Raw genomic sequence first — 20,782 nt, forward strand, 5'->3', positions numbered from 1 at the left:
ACAGTTTCTCATCAGATGAAGCAAGAGGTGTTTAGCAAGTAAAGGAGGAGATATATAAATTTAATCTAATAAAGGCATTTATGATTATTGTTTTTTATTCGCATTGCAGCTTCCCAGGATACAGTTGAAGCAGAGGTAGACCAAACTTTAAGAATTCAATATGTTTAAAAAAAAACAACAAACAAACCACTTTAAAGTGGGCAAAACTTTAATACCAACACCATAAAACAATTATACAAAAATCATGTATGTATTTAGACAGCTCAAAATAATATATATATATATATATATGCTTGGGTGGAAAAGGAACTTGTGCAGTTTTAGATTGTGACTGGCTGTAGCTGAGAAAAAATTAAAAATATCTTTATTTTTCTCCAACAGTGCAGTTGGAAGTTTGATAGTTCATCAGATTTATAACAAGAGACTTACTGTGTGGGTAAGCAAATAAAGCTGTTCTGGAGATGACTGGAGAACTTCAGCATACCTAATGTCTGCCCCACACAGTACTGTTTTGACAGGAGAAATAAGGAAATGCAGGTCAGAAGAAACCCGTTTTTTCTTTCAGGGTGGTGGAAAGCAAGCTATGATACATGAGCCCAAAGATAAGAACTATTACCTAGCACTTGTGCTGCAGTACTTCATTTCCGCCACGGCTGCTGGAGCCAGGAGTGTAACAGGAAGAATTTAAAAACAAACTGGAAAATGAACTACTCCTTTCAACAGCAGAATATATTATCATTGATTACAAAAGTCAAAAGAGCTAAATACTTGGGAACTTGGGAAGGGGTTGGGGACAGGGAAGATAAAAATATTGGAAAAAAGTATTCTAGTTCTAAATGAATTTTATAATCACAAAAAATTCCCAGACATTTAAATGACTGAAGTACCAGTTTGCCTTGATTTAGACACACCATTAAGATGTTCCAGATGTGACAGCAGCTTTCAGCCTCAAAATACACTAATTTTTTAATTAGGAAAAAGGTGACATACTCAAGACTGGGCCACTAGATCAAGAGGCTACTAAAACAGAACCCCAAAAGTCAATAAAAATGGAATAATTTCTTTATGTAGGTATAAAGAGAGGCTACTGTAAATATGTAACTGAACAGGTAGATGTGGGTACTTCCACAGCACAGCAATGCTTCCAATTGCTTAACTGTACCAGCCAACTGTTGATATGGCAGAAGCTGTTTTTACATTATAGGTCTCAGTTTCGTATCAGAATATCTATAGGTATTCCTTTCTATATTTCTTTTGGAATTTCAGACATTGAGGTTTGGGGTTTTTTTGGTTTTGTTGAGGGGGGTTTTTTTAGTTTCATTTTTTTCTTCAATTTTGGGCATCTATAGTATTTAATGACTGCATATGCGAGTACACAGGTGTATAGATGTCTCAGTTTTAAAAGGCATGTTTTACCTCTTTTTCATACAACTGACATTGTTTTTTTGAAGTCTTGCTTCTCCTGTCCCATATTACATTCTCCATTAAAATTTGTTATTCAGATGTGCAGGCTTCAAACACTGATCTATGTAGTACAACATTAGGGGGTTTCCTGAGTCAGGTTTTATTCATCGTTATCTGTAAAAAACAGGAGCAGGGGAGAGACAGGGTGAAAAGGAACAACAAACACACAGAGCAGATCAAGCTGGGGTTACAAAACAGATTAGAAACCACAATTTAGTAAGCAGTAGTACCAGATTTCACCAACTCAGTCACCAAGGAGGTGACTGTTACCCAAACTGCCTTGAAAGCACTCTGTGTGCAAACACTGAGCAACATGTCATCTTAGTGAATTTAAGGTAGTTTCACCTCAAGCAGCCTGCCTCAGTTAGAACAATCCTTAGTAAAGAGCAGCATAGATTTTCCCCCCCTAGCTTTTCTTATTTGAAGAGTACAAAACTTTTGAGACAGAAGCCCACAAACATGCTTGTGACTCACTTGTCCTCTATTCATCTTAGTATAACATTTTTTCTTTAAATGTCTGAAATTTAAAGAACTACTTTAAATGTAGTGTTTATGTTACTTCAGTACTAAAGTACTACATGTACTTTAAATGTCTGAAATGTAAAGAACTACTTTCACATAGATTTTTGTATGCTACCACCAATTTGTGAAAAACAGAGTTGGAACTGAAGCTATTAAAAATAGCCACCTATTAATCTGCATTTTGCAAGATGAAAGCTCATTTTAATAGGGTTCACTTAGTTTTCAATTGGTATGCCAGCGTTTCAGCAAGTTAGCATTTAAGCCTTTTAGTACTAGTTTTAAAATAGCCTTAAGGTAAAGTGGCAAGAGACTGGTAACACTAGAGTTACCATTTTCTTCTTGTTCTATATTGCCAGTCCTTTGGACACTTGAAAAACTAACTTCTATAATACATTGTTCCAAGTCTGTCATTAAATCAATAAACTGTTGCTAAAAAAATATTTTTCAGACACTTTTGTGTCATACTTCTATAACACAGCATACAACGAACATGGCATTGCTTATTCTTACTGAGTGGTTCTATATCATTTGCAAAATAAAATTGGGAAAATGCAATTTGTATTAGCAATTTTTTAACTATCTTTATAAAACTAGTTTTTAAGACCTTTTCCCCCTGATACATTAATATATAAAACTCATAGAAAGCTGTCATCTTATTTGACCCTTTATTCACTGTTACTGCAACACTTTTGTAAAAGATCTTAAAAGATGCAGAAATGTTGGTTAACATGTATTAGAATGTTTTCTCAATAATGAAACACATTAAATAGTGCACATCATTGCACACATTTCTAAAACCAATGTATAATGATTCTGATTTCTAGAAAAATAACTGAGATTTTAGATTTCTTCATTTTAACCTCTCCAGTGAAAACTTTCATCATTAGAAATCTAAAATTACCTAACTGCAGTTAAATGTTTGACATAAGAGGAAAAGAACCATACCAAAAACATTTTTCATTGAATATCATGTGTGATATTTCACAGAGTGACCCTGAAAGGTCCAGGAACTAACTGTGTGCCTAGTAACCTGTGATATGCTAGGCAGGGCTTGCAAGATAAATTAATGTATCACTGAGCCAGTTGAAAACAAAGATGGATGGTACCTCCACATCAGGTTTTTTCTGAAAATGACAGTTACAGGAGAAGAAGCAACATGAAATTTTCTTTTCAGAAACATTGCAAGCCATTAAAAATAGTTTTGGAGAAGTACCATATTATTTAGCTAAAAATTAAGTAATTAAGATAAATTATTTTTAATTCTGAAAGTTTTATTCTAGACTTCCATCTTCCCAGTTTGCATAACTATTTTACAGATATGAAATAATTATACTGCACCTTCCCTATTGTGGTGCAGTAGGTGCACCCTAGACACCTATTGTTAAGAGTTGACTGCATGTGTATGTGCTGTGAAATCAGACTGAGTAGCGTGCTATATCAAACTTTGCCATGTTTTATTGCAGGAATAAGAATACCTTTTGTGAAAAAGAGTATTTTTACCAATTTAGCCAATCACTATAACAAAGCACAGGTATGTTTTTAAAAGTATGTCAGAACCTAAAGTGTATGACCAAGAAACAGCGCAAGATGAGCTGTAATTGCCAGAGATTACCTTCTTGGTAGGCTCCATCTGCCATTACTAGGTGAAGTATTTTGGCATATAGATGCTTGTGTTCATTTCCAAGAATATTCTGAACTATGGATGAACAAATATCAATATTTTCATCTTCATCTTCATGTATAGCCTGGGAGAAAGGACAATCCACATTGCCAAAATGAAAATGGGCATAGAATTAAGTAGTTCAGATTCACTAAACGCAATTCACGGTTAAACCCAAAGTTTCTCTGTAATTCAATAGTATGGCATTTTCTTGGTTAATATTTTAGTGTGTTGAAACAGAATAAAAGATTAAAGACATAAGCATCAATTCTAGTCACACAATGCAGTTAGTCACTGGCGCAGTAAACAGCCCTAGGTACGTGTTTCTTAACATATTTTCTACAAACCTTGATTTTCTCATAAACTTCAATGAACTTATCGAAGCCTATTTCACATTCCAGGTTATATCTCAGCTCTTCCAAATGGCTGAAGATGCTATCACATTCTTCACATTCACTGGCAATCTCTCCATCACTATTATCTATGAAGAAAGAAAACAACAGTGAAAACTGCTCTGTTTTTCTGCATTCTTAATGTTGTTTCTGTGTCCCTAAACACGATTATCCACACAGGCCTCTAAATGTAATGCAATCAGGTAAGCTCAGGAACGCTAGACAACTGCAAGGAAGTAGGAACAGTCCTTTTCCTGACAGCTAAGAAATTCTGAATCTCTAGCTATCTCCTCTAAAAACCCACAAGGGTATTTTACTGAAGGAAAACAAGGTATGGTCTTAAAGCAGACTTCTATTTAGCAAACCAATGTTGTTAGGTCAAGTTCCATATAGACATCCCACATTATTTCTGAGGTGGAACTGATGCAGGATTTGGTGGCTGTCCCATGCTTGGGAGAAGAGGTCCTTTCTGAAGCAGCTGTCTTAACACATGTCTTAAGAATCAGTTACTTCATTTCTGCACTGAGATGCATCTTGTTCTTTGAAGCAAGTCTAAAAAACCAGTACTAATTTAGCTACAAAGTCCCTCATTCTTTTCTGGGTGCATCTCCTTTGCGTAGCAAATTCAGTATGCCAGTACATGAGGGAAATCAACATGATTTTGCTTATAGGCTACAGAAAATTTATAACCTATTGTAAGTCAAATATTAAGTTTAACAAAAAAAGGATCTATTTAAAAATCCCTATGTAAAATCCCTATGCAATAGGATCCCACAGAATCCCTATGTGAAATCCTATTATAAAATGCCAACTGTTTTCACCCAAGAAAAATACTTTCTTAAATAAATAGTTGAATTACGAAAGGACTTACCTACCCAGGGAAAAAAAATACAAAAAATATACAACTTTTTAGATTTCAGAGCTGATATTATCAAATCTTTTGATATTTGATATTATCAAATAGTATTGCCTGGTAGGTCACAGAATTTGTGAGTTAGTATTAAGAACTAGTGCTACTTTCAATTGCTATGTGACTAGGGTAAGGTATAATCCTGACCAAATTGTATTCCCAATTCACAATGTGAACAAATACACCCATAAGAAACTATAATTGAAATAAAAAGAATGAAAAATTGTATACGGATTAAAAACTCATTAGACGACTTCTAATCCTATATTTAACTTCTGGATCTTGACCAGATTTGGTTTTGAGTGCTGTCCATTCCACCGAGGTCTGAAGACCTTCCTCCTCATCCCAACTAAACAAAACCTGCAATTCTTATGAAATGCTGTGAAAGTAGAAAGTGGGACACTGATACCAAATAACCATAATGCTTGCAACAACAGCAGGATCACAGAAACAGAGGTATTGTATGTTACCAAAGTGTAACAGCAGCACTGTCAAAAAATGAAAGACGCTATTTATTTTATCTTAAAATACTACTGCAATGTATTATACAGGTAATATCTTGCAGATATAGTCACAGATTTTCAATTTCTTTAAAATTGTCATCAACAAACCAAAATTACACAAAAGCTGTGTTTTAGATTAGTTGCTGATTTTCTACATCTTTTTATACTACATTTCCAAATGTGCTTTATTTTACACCAGTAGTAAACCACTTCTATCTCAACCAGAATTTAAAAGACAGAACTGAGATTTCAGGACACCATAGTGTATAGCTAATGCAAAATGCTAAAAGCACTCATACTTTTTTTTTTTTTTTTTGACTGCATTAATAGCTATTTTGGGCTAACAAGAAGATTAATAATTTCATGTTCCTTTTGACTGCCTGTTAAATTACTTCATTGTAATGTAAGCTGGATCCCAGATACTCCAGTCATGTCAACTGCCATTTCTTTTGCACTCTTACATTGCGGTCCTGAATTATTCAAAACATATGATTTGCACAGTCTTTAATCTTCCTTGAAGTTTTAGACAACTAGAGAAAAAGTGTCTTCCAATCACTGCCTAATAAATAGACAATCTAGTTTGCAACACTGAAAATCTAAATATTATTGTATTTAAACTTCAGTATCAAACCTATTAACTACAGCTTTATTTCATTATAAGTATACAATGCAAAAACATTCTTCCACGTTTGAATTGCTAACATCAATAAATAGGTGTAAAGAAATTATACCAGATTGCCATTCTTCATTAAGTGCACTTTCACTGCTGGGGTTATTTTCATCTCCTTCATCCAGCTCTGTACCATTTGTTATGCATTCGATGACATTAGCCTTCAAAGTGGATTCCTCCTCTTCACTGAATTCCTCAGTAGGCTGCTCCCTAAGCAATTGCTCCATTGACACCCGGAGTTCCTGCAGATCAGGATCTGCCTCCTCAAACATACTAAAGGAAAGCGATATAAAATTCACGAAGTTCATATTTTATAAGACCAACCCTGTAGGAAAAGCTCATTTCTTTTGTTAAGCCAACAAGCTGGAAAGCCATTGTAGCTGGGGGAAAGCATGCAAATATGGGTGTCCTCAGTCCAACATGATTACAGCACTGATACCACTGTATCATGCAAGGGAATAGGGATTAGATAAACAGATACCACATTGTAAAAAGATGTGCTGTAACGTATTAGTAAGATAACTTCGAAATCATTGTATTGTACACTGTTATAGAACCCTGGTAAGTATAACATTGCTAACCCACATAAAAATGTGTCTGGAACAAAAAGAGATCTAGAGCTTATCAGAATAGGCACACCAGATCCCAAGCTGCAGGGAATAGTCAAGAGCCAGGGTCAGATTTTGAAGTCCCTGTAGAGCTTCAAAGAGTAGAGAAGGTAGGTGAGCGAGTTTCCCAGAACATATAAATAAAGGAAATACTCAAGAAAGTAAAATTTTATTTCTAGAAGAGTGGTAGCCATAAGCTTTGATCTGCTTCAGCAGAACACAAGGTGCAGAAGCCAGATGGAACAGCACCGTGGATGGAATCTGGAGCATAATCCAGACAGCTATTGGAAGCAGTACATCCCGTTAGCTTCTCAGTTCTCTAGAACAGGACTCAAAGTAAATGGTGCCTCAATACAGGATTTAAAAATTTCAGGTAAAATCCCCACGCTGGCATACTGTGTGTAATCATTAGTGTCTAACTAAAAATTTTCTGGATCTAAGATGCCTGTAGAAATACTTGATAAACTTGATGCACTCACATATCCTCAGAATCAGAGGGTCCTTCTTTGGCTTGCTCATCTTCCGTATCATCTATTTCAAGATTATGGTGATGCCGCACATCTGCTACACTGGGAACATCGACTAAGGTTCTGTACAGCTTGTAAAGATCTGGGAGCGAACATGTTCTCAACAGCTGCAAAGGCAACAGAGAACCTGCTTGGTAGCAATACTAAAGACAGCCTGAGGTTACAAAATACTTGAACATGAGACTTTGTCCTTTTTCTTTTGTAGATCAATTTCAAACTAACAATGTGTCCAGCACAGATACTCTAGCTGTTGAAAATCTGACATCTTGCATTTTGCCTCTCAGCTAGAAGAAAAGTATTCCTTCTGCCTCTACAGGTTACAGTGATTGAAAAGCTTTAAGGACACCAGAACTGACATACAGATCCTGGGTTTGTGCAGATTTATTCATTACCTTGACGGCTATCAAAAGAAAAAGAACATTGCATTAGCTAAATAATGTATCTATATATTAAATTTTGTACAATGTATATGTGCCAATCACTTATAGCTTAGGACCATTTTAAGTAGCAAAGAAAGGAATATTTTTTAATTACGTTTTAGTATTTCTCCAGGGGGGCTGGAACTAGATGATCTTAAGGTCCTTTCCAAACCTAACTATTGTACGATTCATTGTCTGATTCTATGATTCATACTGAAGCAGTTCATACTGATACACTTAAGCACTTCATTATAAAGCATATCCACTACTTTCTAAATCTGTAAGGGTACAAAGAATGTTCATCTTCCCCCTGCTCACAAGCTGGCTTTTCTGTAATCATTGTCTAATTGCCTGATAAACAGCTTCATGAACTAGGGAAATTAATGACAGACTAACTCTTGAGGAATCAAAATTAGAGTAAAAAAATCCATTTAGGTGACTATATGGATCTATGAGAACAGATGCAAGCTTGTCAATAAGCCGTATTTTCCCCACACATGTAAGCAGCAATATCCCTGATATTATGCTTCCTAGCTATGCATCAACCAACAGGTACTATTCAATATTCAATCATCAATAGTGCAGCTTTCATGCACTCACAAAAAGGCTAGGAGTCGAAAGAAGAAACATTCTTCTTTATCCAGCATTCCACCATCCAGGAAATCCTTTACTACATATTGACTGATCACAACACAGCTGTGCAGTTTTCCAGACAGTCCTTGCCACCACTGGTTCTCCAAAAAGCAGCTGCTCTTTTATGCACTTTCCACTTTAGAACCCAGGCAAGTATTGCACGTAACTTAAGAAGTCTGCTTCATCTACTACTTCCGTAACTGTCCTTCAAACATTTTAAATTCATATCAAAACCACATTCCACCATCCTATGCTCATTTCATAGACTGTGAGCTGCCACTCAACCCTATGTAGCTGATCAGGAAACAACTTCAAGAAGCAGTTGGTTCCATTCCCTCTTCTTCAGTTTTCCTGCTTCACAGCCAGAACCTGTGCTGGTTGATTAAATCCTGTAGGAAAAAACGCAATCACCTGGTTGCAAGAAATTATAAGATACCTCTGCTGATCTGTTCAGTGTGGATGTTTATGATGACAAGGCAGCTTAAGTCTTAAAAACTGCACAAAAGGGAGAAAGCAGAAAGTTAGGAAATTCCTCATGAACTCCCTCAGTTATGTCTCAGAGAAGTGGTGGCATTCCTCCACGAACACCTGGACGCAGAATGCCAAATGGTGAAACTGGAGTCTCTCACTGCTGTTCAAGTCCTGCTGATAAAAATGAACACAGCAGTCCTACTGCAGGGCAGACATAGGTAGACAAACACAAGCACCTGCTGAAACAGTTATGCCATCTGTTCTGGTCTCAGAAATAAATTAGAATAACATTACTACAGAAAAACAAGTATTTAGTTTTTTTAAACTTGCCTTTGGGTCATTTGCATCAAAAAGCCCTGTAGAAAGTCCAATCAACAATGAACTTTTGCCTTTATTTTTTGCTGGTGATATGGAATGTGAACGAGGTACAAAAGGCTCTTCCTGTGAAGACTGAGCTGACAGAACTGGCGAGTCTGTTGGTACAGCTGTGGGCTGTATTACCCTCTGGAATAAGGGTTCTGGTTGCAGAGAATCACTGGAACAAGTTTCTGATGTGGTAAAAAGAAGTCTATTACAAATCTAAATAGATTAAAACCCCCAAACTCTTAAGTAAAAGGTAACTAAAGTGTATAAAACTAACTAAACTTCTGTTGTATAATTAAAGGGGAAAATAGATAGCACTGTAAAAGTATTAAAATCTCCTCCCATTTTAACTTCTTGGGAATATACAGCATTCAGCTATAGCCTCTTGTCTTCTCAAGCCTTCTAGTTTCTCACTTATCCAGTCCATGCCTGAAGTTATGGTGTCATCCATTTTCATGTTGCTTTTTGCCTTATACTAGATTTCTTCAAAGTTACCTCAACATAATTTGCCCAAACACTGAAAACACCCCAGTTTGCTTAAGCCACCCATAAATAGATGCAATAGTATCACTGATACTTCACAATATTGCCAATGCACTTTCTGTATGCAGACCTTCTGAAGTTAAAGACCTCTAAGAGCAAGCAATTCTTCTATGCAATAAAGATAAGAGATTATCATTAGCAGCTGCTTAAACCTTTTCTTATCCAAGCTGCAGCTCAATATTAATTTGCTATGACTGATAAACAAAGCAACAGTGTTAAGTAAATAATCAGATTTCATAACATTTTAAATAGTCATTTTAAAAGGATGTTAACATTCAGAAACTTGACATTCACTTTCAAGTCTCAGTGTGGGCCACTGTCCTGTTCATTGATGCACAGTGTAGCTTTGTTACGTTTCCTCCTAAAGCAGCAAAAATAACATCCACCATTTGTCTTCCTAATCTATCAGAAATCTGCTTTTTAGAAGTAAGAACTAAAAAAGAAAAATGAAAGTAGAAAACCTGCTCTTTTGGGATGAGTGAGGAAATGAGAAGGGATGGCTCAAGTACTCCACGCTGCCAGCTATGATAAAGAAGAGACTTCAACTGACCTTTTTGAGCTTCTTTTGGTGGTTGCACCTTGTCAAGCGCTAGTTTCTCAGAAGCTGCCTCATTTCTTCTGTCATGTGGTCCCCTATTATAAAATACCACATCCGTGGGAAACACCATGTAAAAATAGTCATTAGTCCACTGAAAAAGTCACCAAGGGCAGTAAAACTAACATGCCAGACAAGAGTGAAGCTTTACTAAGCATAACATTTTAACTGATGCATGTAAATCCTACTCAGTTAAAGCTAGTTGTTTGAACTGGAGGGAGGGGGATCAGAAGAAGAGAGCACTTACTTATCCTCTTTCTCTTTTACCCACACTTCATTAACAGTGATGGGAAATTTTTTGCTCTCCTTACTCTGGTGCTTTTTGTCTTCCGTTTCTTCCAACATCTCTGCTTCCAAATCATCAGGCTCTAAAATTAAGTCATATACCTCATTAAAAATGAATTACAACCAAACAAAAGGACAGGAGAGAATATACATTTTAAGATTACACTTAAAACCTTCAGCTTTAATAATTTTCTGTATTTTGCAGAAAACTGAAGTTTTGTAACCCTGGAGATAAAAGTTTTTTCCTTATATAAGAAGGGCGTCTTAAAGCTCCAACAAACTCTGTCTTCTAAAAACTTCATTAACATTCCCCTAGATGTCAGCACAGGATGTCATACAGGGGAAAAGATTCCAGCACAACTGATGGGGAGAAACAAACAAAATCCTCCCCTCCCCACCAACAAAAAAATATGAAGCACTTCAGAATTCCACTTGTGTTCTAGAGTTTTCTATAAGCACACAAAAAAGGTTTCTGGAAATTTACAAAATATGTTAGTGAATCAAATTACAACATAGGCACAGAAAGCACTCGGTCCTACCTAGAAGGTGTTAATGAAGACCTGCACATTACTTATGGGAAGACATAAAAGTATACAGGATCATTACTTCCTCCACTGAACTAGAAAACAGTCTGTAATTAGAATTACTAATGAAATTACTTACCATCCAGCATAATAGGTTTGTTCTGCACCTGAGTAGCTCCAGCATTTTGAGATTCTTCCGGTACAGTCATGTCAGACTCTGTGACACCAACCGGTACTGAAGACTGAGCTCCAACAGCAGGAAAAGCTTTCTCTTCCTTCTGCTCCGATGAGGACTGATGACCTCCTTCAAGAAGTTCAGCAGTACCTAACACAAAATTATTCTATTATTTAAACAGTGCTTTGACACAGTTTGATAATAAACTACAATGTGGATACAAGGAAAGTTGAGAATTTTGGTTGCTTTAAAGGAGAACAGAATAGTCTGCATGCTTTTATTGTAACTATTATGAAAAGCTAGAAATATTAAAATTTGCTTTTTACTTGCTGCACTATCATTAGTACAAGTTTATACTTGAAATAAGCTTAAGTCCTTTTGCCCTTGGAAAGGAAAAAAAAAGGCAAGAATTGACCAGAAAAAAAAAAAAAATCATCCGATTATATGGTAAGTCACATGCTAACAAGAAGATTATAGGACCTATCTAATCCAATATTCAGTTGATAATATCCTTTTAAAAAGCAGGGTTGTTTCTATCAATAAGCAAATTCCAGGGCTTTTCAACAAAATGAAAATCCTTCCCTTTAAGCACATCCTTCTTAGTTTCTTAGCATTTCACTGAGTTTGAAATATTTTGGTGTCTTCCAGTATCACTTTGTGCTGACATTTAGAACTGAGGCAACATCCAGAAGTGGAAAGCTAGAGAGAGGACAGAATATGCTTTTATAACTTCAAAATTGTTCTCAGTAGACTAAGTGTCAATCTGGCACTCCCTACACTTGCTGTGCAGATAATTACTAGCTGTGCTTACCGCTTACTACATCTAGCTCCTCAAGTAAGTCAGTTTGCAGCTGTGACTCTGCTTGTCCTAGGATCTTCAGGACTGAATCAGTAGGGCTTTTGCCCCACATTTTTCTGTGGGGTTCACCAATATCTAACCTAATTACTTCCCCCAGAGTTTGACCTGTTGGGACACAAACACAAATACAGAAATATTTAGAAATGAGAAACTTCTATTCACTTTCTATATCATAAACAAACAACCTCCACAAAACTAAAACCTACAAAGTCAGAACTCATGTCACCTCAAACCATGTCAGACAGCCTAAAGGCTGTGCTCGTAAGTCTACAGTTTTTTTCTGCCAATTCCATTTAATAGTAGGAGTATTAACATCTGCAACTTAATAGCAGCAGGAGATCTTTTCAGCAATTCAAGTGCTCCAAAAGAAAACTAAATGAAAAAAACCCAACCTGTTTAAATCTGGCATGAGGTGGTCTTAACTTTACCTGAAATGGGAAACTAGAAAGTTTTTCACCCTGCTAACCTTTTGACGTTTGTTTCTGTTATTTCTCCCTTCAAGGAAAACAGAGTATATAAAGCAACAAAGAACAGGGCAAAAGAAGCTTCTTGATCTTTCAACATCCTGTGTAAAACTATTATGCTATGAAGTAAGCTTGTCACATTCTTAATGATTTTTATTTCTACAATGTGAAACAGACCCTTAATATGACACACTAAACCCAGGAAAAAAAGTCTTCCCCCCAAAAGGTCAGAGAATGCAGAAAATTGGAAAAGACAGGCTTGATTTAAAAGAAGAAAAAAGCTAGGGGCACAACAGAAGTAACAGATATAAACTGAGGAAACCCTCAGCTTTTATTGTAAGAAACTTTCATGTATCTGCAGTGCTTCTGTTAAATTAGTGCCCATTTAAATGTCACTTACAGAAAGTTCAAAGAAAGTAAACATGCATTTAATTAGATAACTGTTGAAATTAGGAAATTATTGCTGAATCTCCTGCAAGCCATTTAATTACTCAGCCTGTCCCTTACTCCATATCCAAGGGAATACATAACCACTCATTTCTTAGGGGCAGATGACATACGAGTGCTAACAAGGTAAGAGTACTTGCTTTATATAAAACAGATGCTACACATAGTAAAATGATTTACTAATATCATGGTGGCAAACAAAAGTACTTACGATCTGTTCCAGAGAGTGAATCTTCCATTGTTAACTGAGCTAGAGGAACTACCAATTCAGATGCTCCAGATTTCCATTTTTTGCGATCTCCTAGAATTGGCTGGTCATCTTCTTGCTCCTTTCCATCTTCAGACCCAGCTGACTCAGAGATATTCTGACACTCCTTTTTATCTTTCTCATCTTCTTGAGCTTTAAGATTTTGATTTAATCTTCTCAGTATTTCACGTTTATTCTGAAATAAGGGCCAATATATATCACTTAAAATAGTACCTTTCTTAAAGGAAAAGAAAAATAAATGAAACTGAATGCAATTCAACATACCTGAATTGCAAAACCTGCCTTTTTTGTTTCCTCCTCAACTTCCTGGATAGCAGTTGCATTTTCATCCTTTAAATTCAAGCAGCATAAAATAAAAATTAAAAGAGTATGTCATAAAAAAATAATCTTGAAAATATTAATAGACTTAAATAATGAAAAATTACCTCTAAGAAACCTTTTTTTTTTTTTCTCAAATCAATTCTTTATATTAATTTTACCCTCTTAGCAAAAGTACCTACCACACCAACTTCCTTCAAAGCAGAAGTCATGGAGATGACTGGTGTACTGGGCTTTGCTGGAAGTTGTGGTTTAGGAACAGCTGGTTCAGGCTCTTGTAGTCCATGCACAGGACTGTGTTCTGCAGCTCCCACATGAAAAGGCACATTAGGATTCTTTACTCCTTTTGCTATCAGCTGTATGGATAAAAAAAAAATAAAAAAAATCAACAAATTAACTTCAAGAATTTGCACGTTAAACACAGAATGATCAAATATACTCATGTAAGCTTTAGAAAAGGACGATAATGCCATGTTTTCATACAAAAGACACCTGCTAACTGCACATGTGAACTTTTTCAATTTTAACAACTTCACCTACTGCTTTTTGTAGTGACACATAGCTAGTTGGACTTGTCACTCCACAGTACACAGACACAAAAAGAGACTGGGAGGACCTTATCACTCTCTATAGCTACCCGAAAGGAGAACGGAGTGAGGAGGTGGCTGGTATCTTATCCTCCCAAGTAAAACTGTGATAGGACAAGAGGTAACAGCCTCAAGCTGTACAAGGGTAGGTTTAGACTGGATGTTAGGAAAAATTTCTTCCCTTGAAAGGGTGATGAAGTATTGGAACAGGCTGCCCAGGGAAGCAGTGGGATTACCATTCCCAGAAGTGTTCAAAAAAAAATGTGTGAATGAGGCCCTTAATGATATGGTTTAATGGTGGACTTGGCAGTCTTGGGGTAACAGTTGGATTTGATGATCTTAAAAGGTCTTTTCCAACCTGGTTGATTCTATGATCATATGATGGAGTACACTTTGCTAACCTACAGATCATTAATAAAACATTTAAGGTGATCCTAATGATTCTGAGGTTTGATGTTCTTAAATTCTTGAACCAAATTCTTCATTCAAGTATACTTAAGATTAGGCTTCTAATGGGGGAATTCTGATTGACAAATGCTCTCTCAGTTTCAGAGGAAAAACACAATTATGTAAGCATGAAAAAACCACAGGATAGGATTTTAGTTATACGAAGATATAGCACTACATACTTAGACTTATATAACTATATAACAGATTTATTTTCTTACATGTTCTTCCCAGGCTCTTTTCTCTCTTTCATATGCTTCCTTTCTCTTCCACTCTAACTGCTCTTTCAGAACTGCAGCTCGAGCTTTTGTTTGGGCCTATAGTAAACAAACAAGCAAAACCAACCAACTTGAAATCATAAAAGCTTTAGTACCCCATTCCATGGAACATTCCAAAAAGAGACACATTCTTGGATTACTCCATCGTACTTTCTCTCTTATTACTGCAGAGATTGTGAAGAGAGGACTCCACCGACAACTGAACTCGCCACACAAGTGTAACAACTGATCTTTTATGTTGAAGATAATGGCAGTTCCTCAAAATTTACTTACAGTTCCTGATTTGCATGGTTTTACTTTTAGTGTACATACTAATCTTAAAAACAGTAATGTAAAATTAGAACCTCTACACAAAATTTGTTTTGAAGCCAAATGCATTAATCACAAAATATTAAATATTCAGCTTAAACTTCACAAACTTACTCAATATAAACACAAAAAGCTTCAGTTACCTTTTCACCTATAGTTTTAAGGTTAGGCATAAGGTTAGCTGGTTTTTACATCGCACTTTAAAGATGATGGGGTGGAAAAAAAATAATCATAGAATAGATTAATACTTGCTATGGATTGTATGGTAGAGATAGTTACTGATGTAAGAACACCACAGGAAACAAAGTTCCAATCAAACATAGAATTTCTGTGAAACACCTTTGCTTTAAATATACTTCACCACAGGGGTATACAGCTCACGTTCCAAACCACATGTAGCCTATGCCAGCACATGTTAGCAGTTTTGCCTTCCTTTACTCTTTTAAATCAAATACAGTTGTTATTTAAGGTACATTTTACTTTGCCTTTCAGTATCAAACCTCTCTATAAAAGCCATACGAAATTGCCTTTAGGACTGCAGCTAACCTAGAGATAAATCTTAAAGGCAGATATTTATTCCTTAAGCTTAAGGAAAAAAATCCATAAACTTGCTATACTGTATCACAACATATTTTAAAATTACTGAGATAAAAAAAGAGTTGTTACCTTGATATAGCTAAAATAAAAACCTCTTGTAGCAGATGTATGAACAAACTACAATACTACTCATAGCAAAATAAAATGTAAGAAACTTCATGAGATAGAAAACACATTTGAAAACAGCAAGTTCTATCTCCTCCCGCCCCACAAATACCTTCTGTACTTCTATCTTTTTGCGTTTCAGTTCTGCTTCCTCGCTTGACTCTTGTCCATCAGAACTGGCAGCTTCATTCTACAAAGTAAGAGTCCTCAGAGAATTATCACCAATTCCTGTGTTTAAAAGCTGAGTGATTAAGCGTCTACTTAGATCATTTAGACTGACTTTGACAAACACAGGTCATGATTTCACAAGGTAACTCCTCACCCAAATGGAATGTCTACTTGGACAGAACTTCGTCTTTTGAGATTTGTGGGAGTTTTTAATTTATTTGGTTAGTTCTGATGGGGTGTGGGTTGGGGTGCTAGTTTTAAAAAAATACGAAGCTTTTACAAGCCAGGAATAAAGTAATGTGCCTAATGTTGCAAAGGAAACGACCTAACAATGCTGGGCTCTCACCTGGCACCCCTCATTACTGTTGCATGCCCTGAAGATAAGGTGTACAAGAAAGTCTGATGCTTTGGAATTCCAGCTTCTTCCTGCAGATAAGGTGTACAAGAAAGTCTGATGGTTTGGAATTCCAGCTTCTTCCACTGTATGTGCTCCAAAGAAGGTGGCATGGGTGAGGGAGGAATACGGTAACAAGACTATATAAGATCTACCTCTGAAATCTCTGTTTTCAATCTCTCTTATTTCTTTCCACGGCTTCTGCATATTCCTACTTACAGGACAGACCGACAGAGCTACACAGAGGTTCTGACAGGTTTTTATTGCTCATGACCAACTTGTGCATACCTTTTATTTAAAATAAAAACTATTTAGAAGGCCTCTTTAGAGGGAAATTAAGATTAAGCATGGGTTTATGGTGCATCAGTTTAGCATTTTATGTGAGTCAGTACTAGTGATAAACTTCACAGCCTCTACAGTAATTTCATAGACTCGCAACACCTTGATTTTTCTCATGCTCCATAAGACAAACTTAGGAGAACAGCCCATGTTGGTCCCATGACAGACTTAGCCACTAGGCTATCTTATGAAGTTTATACAGTCTTCTCAGGTAGAAACTTACGTGACTCTTGCTCCCAATCATTCCTTTTACATTTAAAGGGACATGGGTTCCTCCTTGATAAACTGAAGAATTTTTGCACCTCAATCAAAGGATTGAGTTTGACTCTCTTGCATCTCATCGGTGAGATACATACACAAAAAGTCAGTAATACACAAAACCCCCAGATTATTCTAGCATTAGAAAACCCTCCAGAACCTATAGCAAGGCAGAACTCTGTTTAGTTGGGACAGTGATCCAAAGAAACAGGATAGTACTGGGCATGCTCTTGCATTCTGTGTCTACTTACTATGCATAAGATACATATGGGTGCTTAAAGGTGCAAGGGGAAAGCAGGGCAGGAACATTTCTCTTATTTGAAATCACAAAGTAGAATGTGCATATACAAACAGGTAATCACTTGAGGAAATCAAACACTCAATATGAAGACGAACAGATGGGAAGGGGAAGAACAAACAGGAGTACAAGATCATATAGCAATTTAATGAAAAGATGGAAACAAACTCTGGACTGTATTTACTATGCAGATTGGCCCTCAAATGAAACCTTTTTAAACAAGTAAATGGATTGCTTCCAAGTTTGCCCTGGATTATTCATTTGACACCTTAAGTAGTGCTTGTTCTGAATGTACTTTGTGAAAATATTATTTTGATTTTATTACGAACATACTTCAGAAGAGTGAGGTTTGATAAAAGTCTATTAATTAAACTGAGCCCATGCCAGCAGTGTCCAACTTCAATACACCAGCTACAGAATACATGAAAATAATCGTTTCATACGCGTTCTGTGTGAGCATTGTCAAAAAGTGAATTCTAAAGAAGTTCCTTTAACTAAAAGCAAATAAATATAAATGTGCTGGTTTGATGAGAAATTTAAGTGTAAAATTCAGATGTAGCCTTCTGTTGTCTTGGTTTTAAAACACTGTTAGTTTACAAGCACTGAAGTTGTACCCCCATCACTGAAATAACAAACAGATTTTGCATATTCTGCAAGAAGAGACGGAAGTGTGGAACAGAATCAAATGTCAAAAATATATGTCTATACATCTCAAACTGCTGATGAGAAAAGTCTTCCTTCAGAAGTAAAAGAATACATCCCACAGCCACCTTCCATAAGTATTTAAGATTATTTTTCAAAACAAACCTTTTCTCCACGAAGTTTTGCTCTAATCTGTTGACGTTCATTAAAATTTTGTAGCCGAATCTGTCTTAATCTTGCCAAATACTCCTAAGGGAAAAAATGGAATTAAGTTTCAATTACACTGAAACTGTCCCTAGTATGGTTAACTTAAAAATACATAAAATTCCACAAAAAAAAACCAAGATGGATGGATAAAACCCAACCCCACACTATTACCCTCACCCTATTAGCATTTAATAATCTCTGGAAAAACCCTCATCTAATGAAAATAAAGAAAACTGGAACTTATGTTTCCCAATTTGAAGCTGTAATTTCATTTTCTATCATTGAAGGCTAAGAATGGTTATATTTATCACAACAGGGTTAAGATATACCAAGTCATATCTTTATGTACGCACATTCAAGAAGCTTTCTGAGACAGACTGATGTAGACAACTTGATGTATCAAAAAAAATGAAAACCCCAAAACACACCAACACAAACACACCTGAACTCTAGAACTTCAATGGTAAAGTATTTCCTAGGGATTTATTAAGTCCTTTTATTTTGTTACACAGATGGAACCATGCAGGGAAACTAGGCACAGTCAAGGTCAAAACAGTGCTATCTGTGTGATGAGCAAAGTGGCAAACATGCGGCAAGCATACCTCTTCCTCCTTGTTTCTGGATTTCCTTCCTCTTGCAGAAAAAGGCCTGCCTCCATAGATATCTGCCACGTTTTGCAGTGTACCCTGTTTGCCATTTAATGGTATCAAATTTAAGGTGGCTGGAGCAGTAAAACTACCTGCTTTATCCAACAACTGTTCACTTATAAGAAACCAAATCGATCAAATCATACAAGATGGAAAGCAGTATTTCCCATATTCACCTTTTTAGAAAGTATTTGGGTTTACTTTTTATTTTTAATGCATGTTCCTGAGTTTTACAAAAGCTAACTAGCACTGCTGAGGTCAACTTCATTTTAGCATTCAAGTTGGTTTAGGTATTTTCATCAAACTGATGGAGATTTATATCACTGCTCTTAAAAAGAAAGAAACTGGAAGATTTTGGGGTTTTTTTTGGAACTGATTTTCTTTCTGTAGATTGTAAACTTTTACTCATCTGCCTATATTAAAAGTTTTCAAATACCAAGACTCCATGTCCTGCAATGCCACACAGCTACAGTGAATAGCAAATTAAATCACCAGCTGTCTCAAGAATAGATGACTGAAAGTATCATTAACTCAACTGAGTCAAACTTTAGACTGCCAATTGAAAATTAAAATTGATAGTAACTATATTCAACAGAAGCAGGGTAGCTCAGTGCAAGTTATTTGGCTTAAATGTCTTTTTACAACAAAGAGCTGCATATTAATTGATGATTACTACTAATTTCTCCTGTCAGATCATCACTGTCTGGGCAATAGGCCCATCCCTACATGAAACTACTGCCAACTAGTCAAACCATTTTCCTGCACAAATAGCAGAAGTTCTTAGCAACTTCATTCTATCAATGGCAAATGACAGTACATGAATTTGGAACCCTGGCTACCAGCTGTGTCAAACATCTGGAATTTACAACTGGTCAGTAAGCTCCCCGTTTTATTACAGCAGCCAGGTAAAACTAAAACATGTGGGCTCAGTTGGATATATTGGAGAAACACAAGAAACATTAACGTGAATACTTGAGTATATTGCATTAATCGATGTTGTACATTCATATTCATGCCAACAAAGTCAAGAACAAAATGGAAGCAGGTACTACTAAGGACTCACCTAACAAGGCAGTCTTTAAAAGAATTATTTTTTCAAATTTACTGGTGTTGGAAGTTTAAAAAAAACCCAACAGAACCAGTTTTGAAGTGGAAGATTCGTTCTCTGCAACATCTATACTATTATCAGAATGTTTCACCATCAAAGCAGTGAATCAAAGTACCTAAGAATTGCTTACTGTAAGTGAAATAATCCCTGAAACAAATACGTGGCTGTAAATCATGATCCGATACTCAGATATAACTCAGAAGATACTACTATACATCTGAGGTTGGTCTCATCTCACTGGAATGCCGCCAGCATTGTCAGTTTAATTTCAGCGACTAACAGTGGTATTGCTACTGCATTCTATAAGAACAGTGTGGAGAAGCACTCAAAAAGCAGAACTCTCTACATTAACAAAACACCCAGTTAAACCACACAAAGTCCTAGTGCGAATGAGTCATTTCCAAGATATTTTTTCTGCAAAACAAACTTCCTAAAGGAATACTGAATTTAGAATTGCAAGCACAAGAGAAAAGAACATTTTGTGACACTGTCCACTAGCTAATCTCTAAAGAGTACGGGTTTTAGAAATATCAACCTTGATAAAGATGTGTGTCTTTATACCTTCTTAATTAACAGAAGGTTTTTGTAGAACACACTAATGCATCAGTTTAATCAAAATTCATTTTAGGTTCAAGCTACTGAATGATACATGAAGTTTAATTTTAATCAAAACTTTAAAGCTATGAACAGAAAAAAAAGTAAATGACTTTCTAAAATTCACAATATCAAGTTAGACACATGCAAACCCAAAGTAATTTCCTTTCTTAGTAAGTTTACA

At 36.0% G+C, this 20,782-nt stretch overlaps 2 protein-coding genes across 12 annotated transcripts in view; one reads left to right on the forward strand and one right to left on the reverse strand.

Moving 5' to 3' along the window:
- CLCN3 (chloride voltage-gated channel 3) overlaps positions 1-20,782 on the forward strand; it is a 214,988-nt gene that overhangs the window by 113,947 nt on the left and 80,259 nt on the right. The gene's annotated exons all lie outside the window — the stretch shown is intronic.
- Positions 1-20,782, reverse strand: part of NEK1 (NIMA related kinase 1) — a 43,856-nt gene that overhangs the window by 2,451 nt on the left and 20,623 nt on the right. For 7 of the 11 annotated variants that reach the window (XM_057419225.1, XM_057419232.1, XM_057419230.1 and 4 more), the window contains 17 exons: positions 18,852-18,935; positions 18,208-18,291; positions 16,056-16,133; positions 14,876-14,971; positions 13,803-13,976; positions 13,567-13,632; positions 13,246-13,477; positions 12,076-12,228; positions 11,229-11,414; positions 10,528-10,648; positions 10,236-10,318; positions 9,110-9,327; positions 7,209-7,363; positions 6,183-6,394; positions 3,994-4,127; positions 3,599-3,731; positions 301-1,578 (listed from right to left, as the gene is read on the reverse strand). In XM_057419225.1, the coding sequence (XP_057275208.1) occupies positions 1,565-1,578; positions 3,599-3,731; positions 3,994-4,127; positions 6,183-6,394; positions 7,209-7,363; positions 9,110-9,327; positions 10,236-10,318; positions 10,528-10,648; positions 11,229-11,414; positions 12,076-12,228; positions 13,246-13,477; positions 13,567-13,632; positions 13,803-13,976; positions 14,876-14,971; positions 16,056-16,133; positions 18,208-18,291; positions 18,852-18,935 (2,223 nt within the window). In that variant the 3' untranslated portion in view covers positions 301-1,564. Of the gene's footprint in view, positions 1-300; positions 1,579-3,598; positions 3,732-3,993; positions 4,128-6,182; positions 6,395-7,208; positions 7,364-9,109; positions 9,328-10,235; positions 10,319-10,527; positions 10,649-11,228; positions 11,415-12,075; positions 12,229-13,245; positions 13,478-13,566; positions 13,633-13,802; positions 13,977-14,875; positions 14,972-16,055; positions 16,134-18,207; positions 18,292-18,851; positions 18,936-20,782 lie in introns of those variants that run through there. The other 4 variants (XM_057419234.1, XM_057419233.1, XM_057419228.1 and 1 more) reach the window with 2 other exon arrangements.

The sequence above is a fragment of the Pezoporus wallicus genome, unplaced genomic scaffold (genome assembly GCF_028554395.1).
Source record: "Pezoporus wallicus isolate ANWC-B61680 ecotype Strahan unplaced genomic scaffold, APGP_CSIRO_Pwel_v1 contig_2384, whole genome shotgun sequence".
In the NCBI taxonomy this organism is placed as follows: domain Eukaryota; kingdom Metazoa; phylum Chordata; class Aves; order Psittaciformes; family Psittacidae; genus Pezoporus; species Pezoporus wallicus.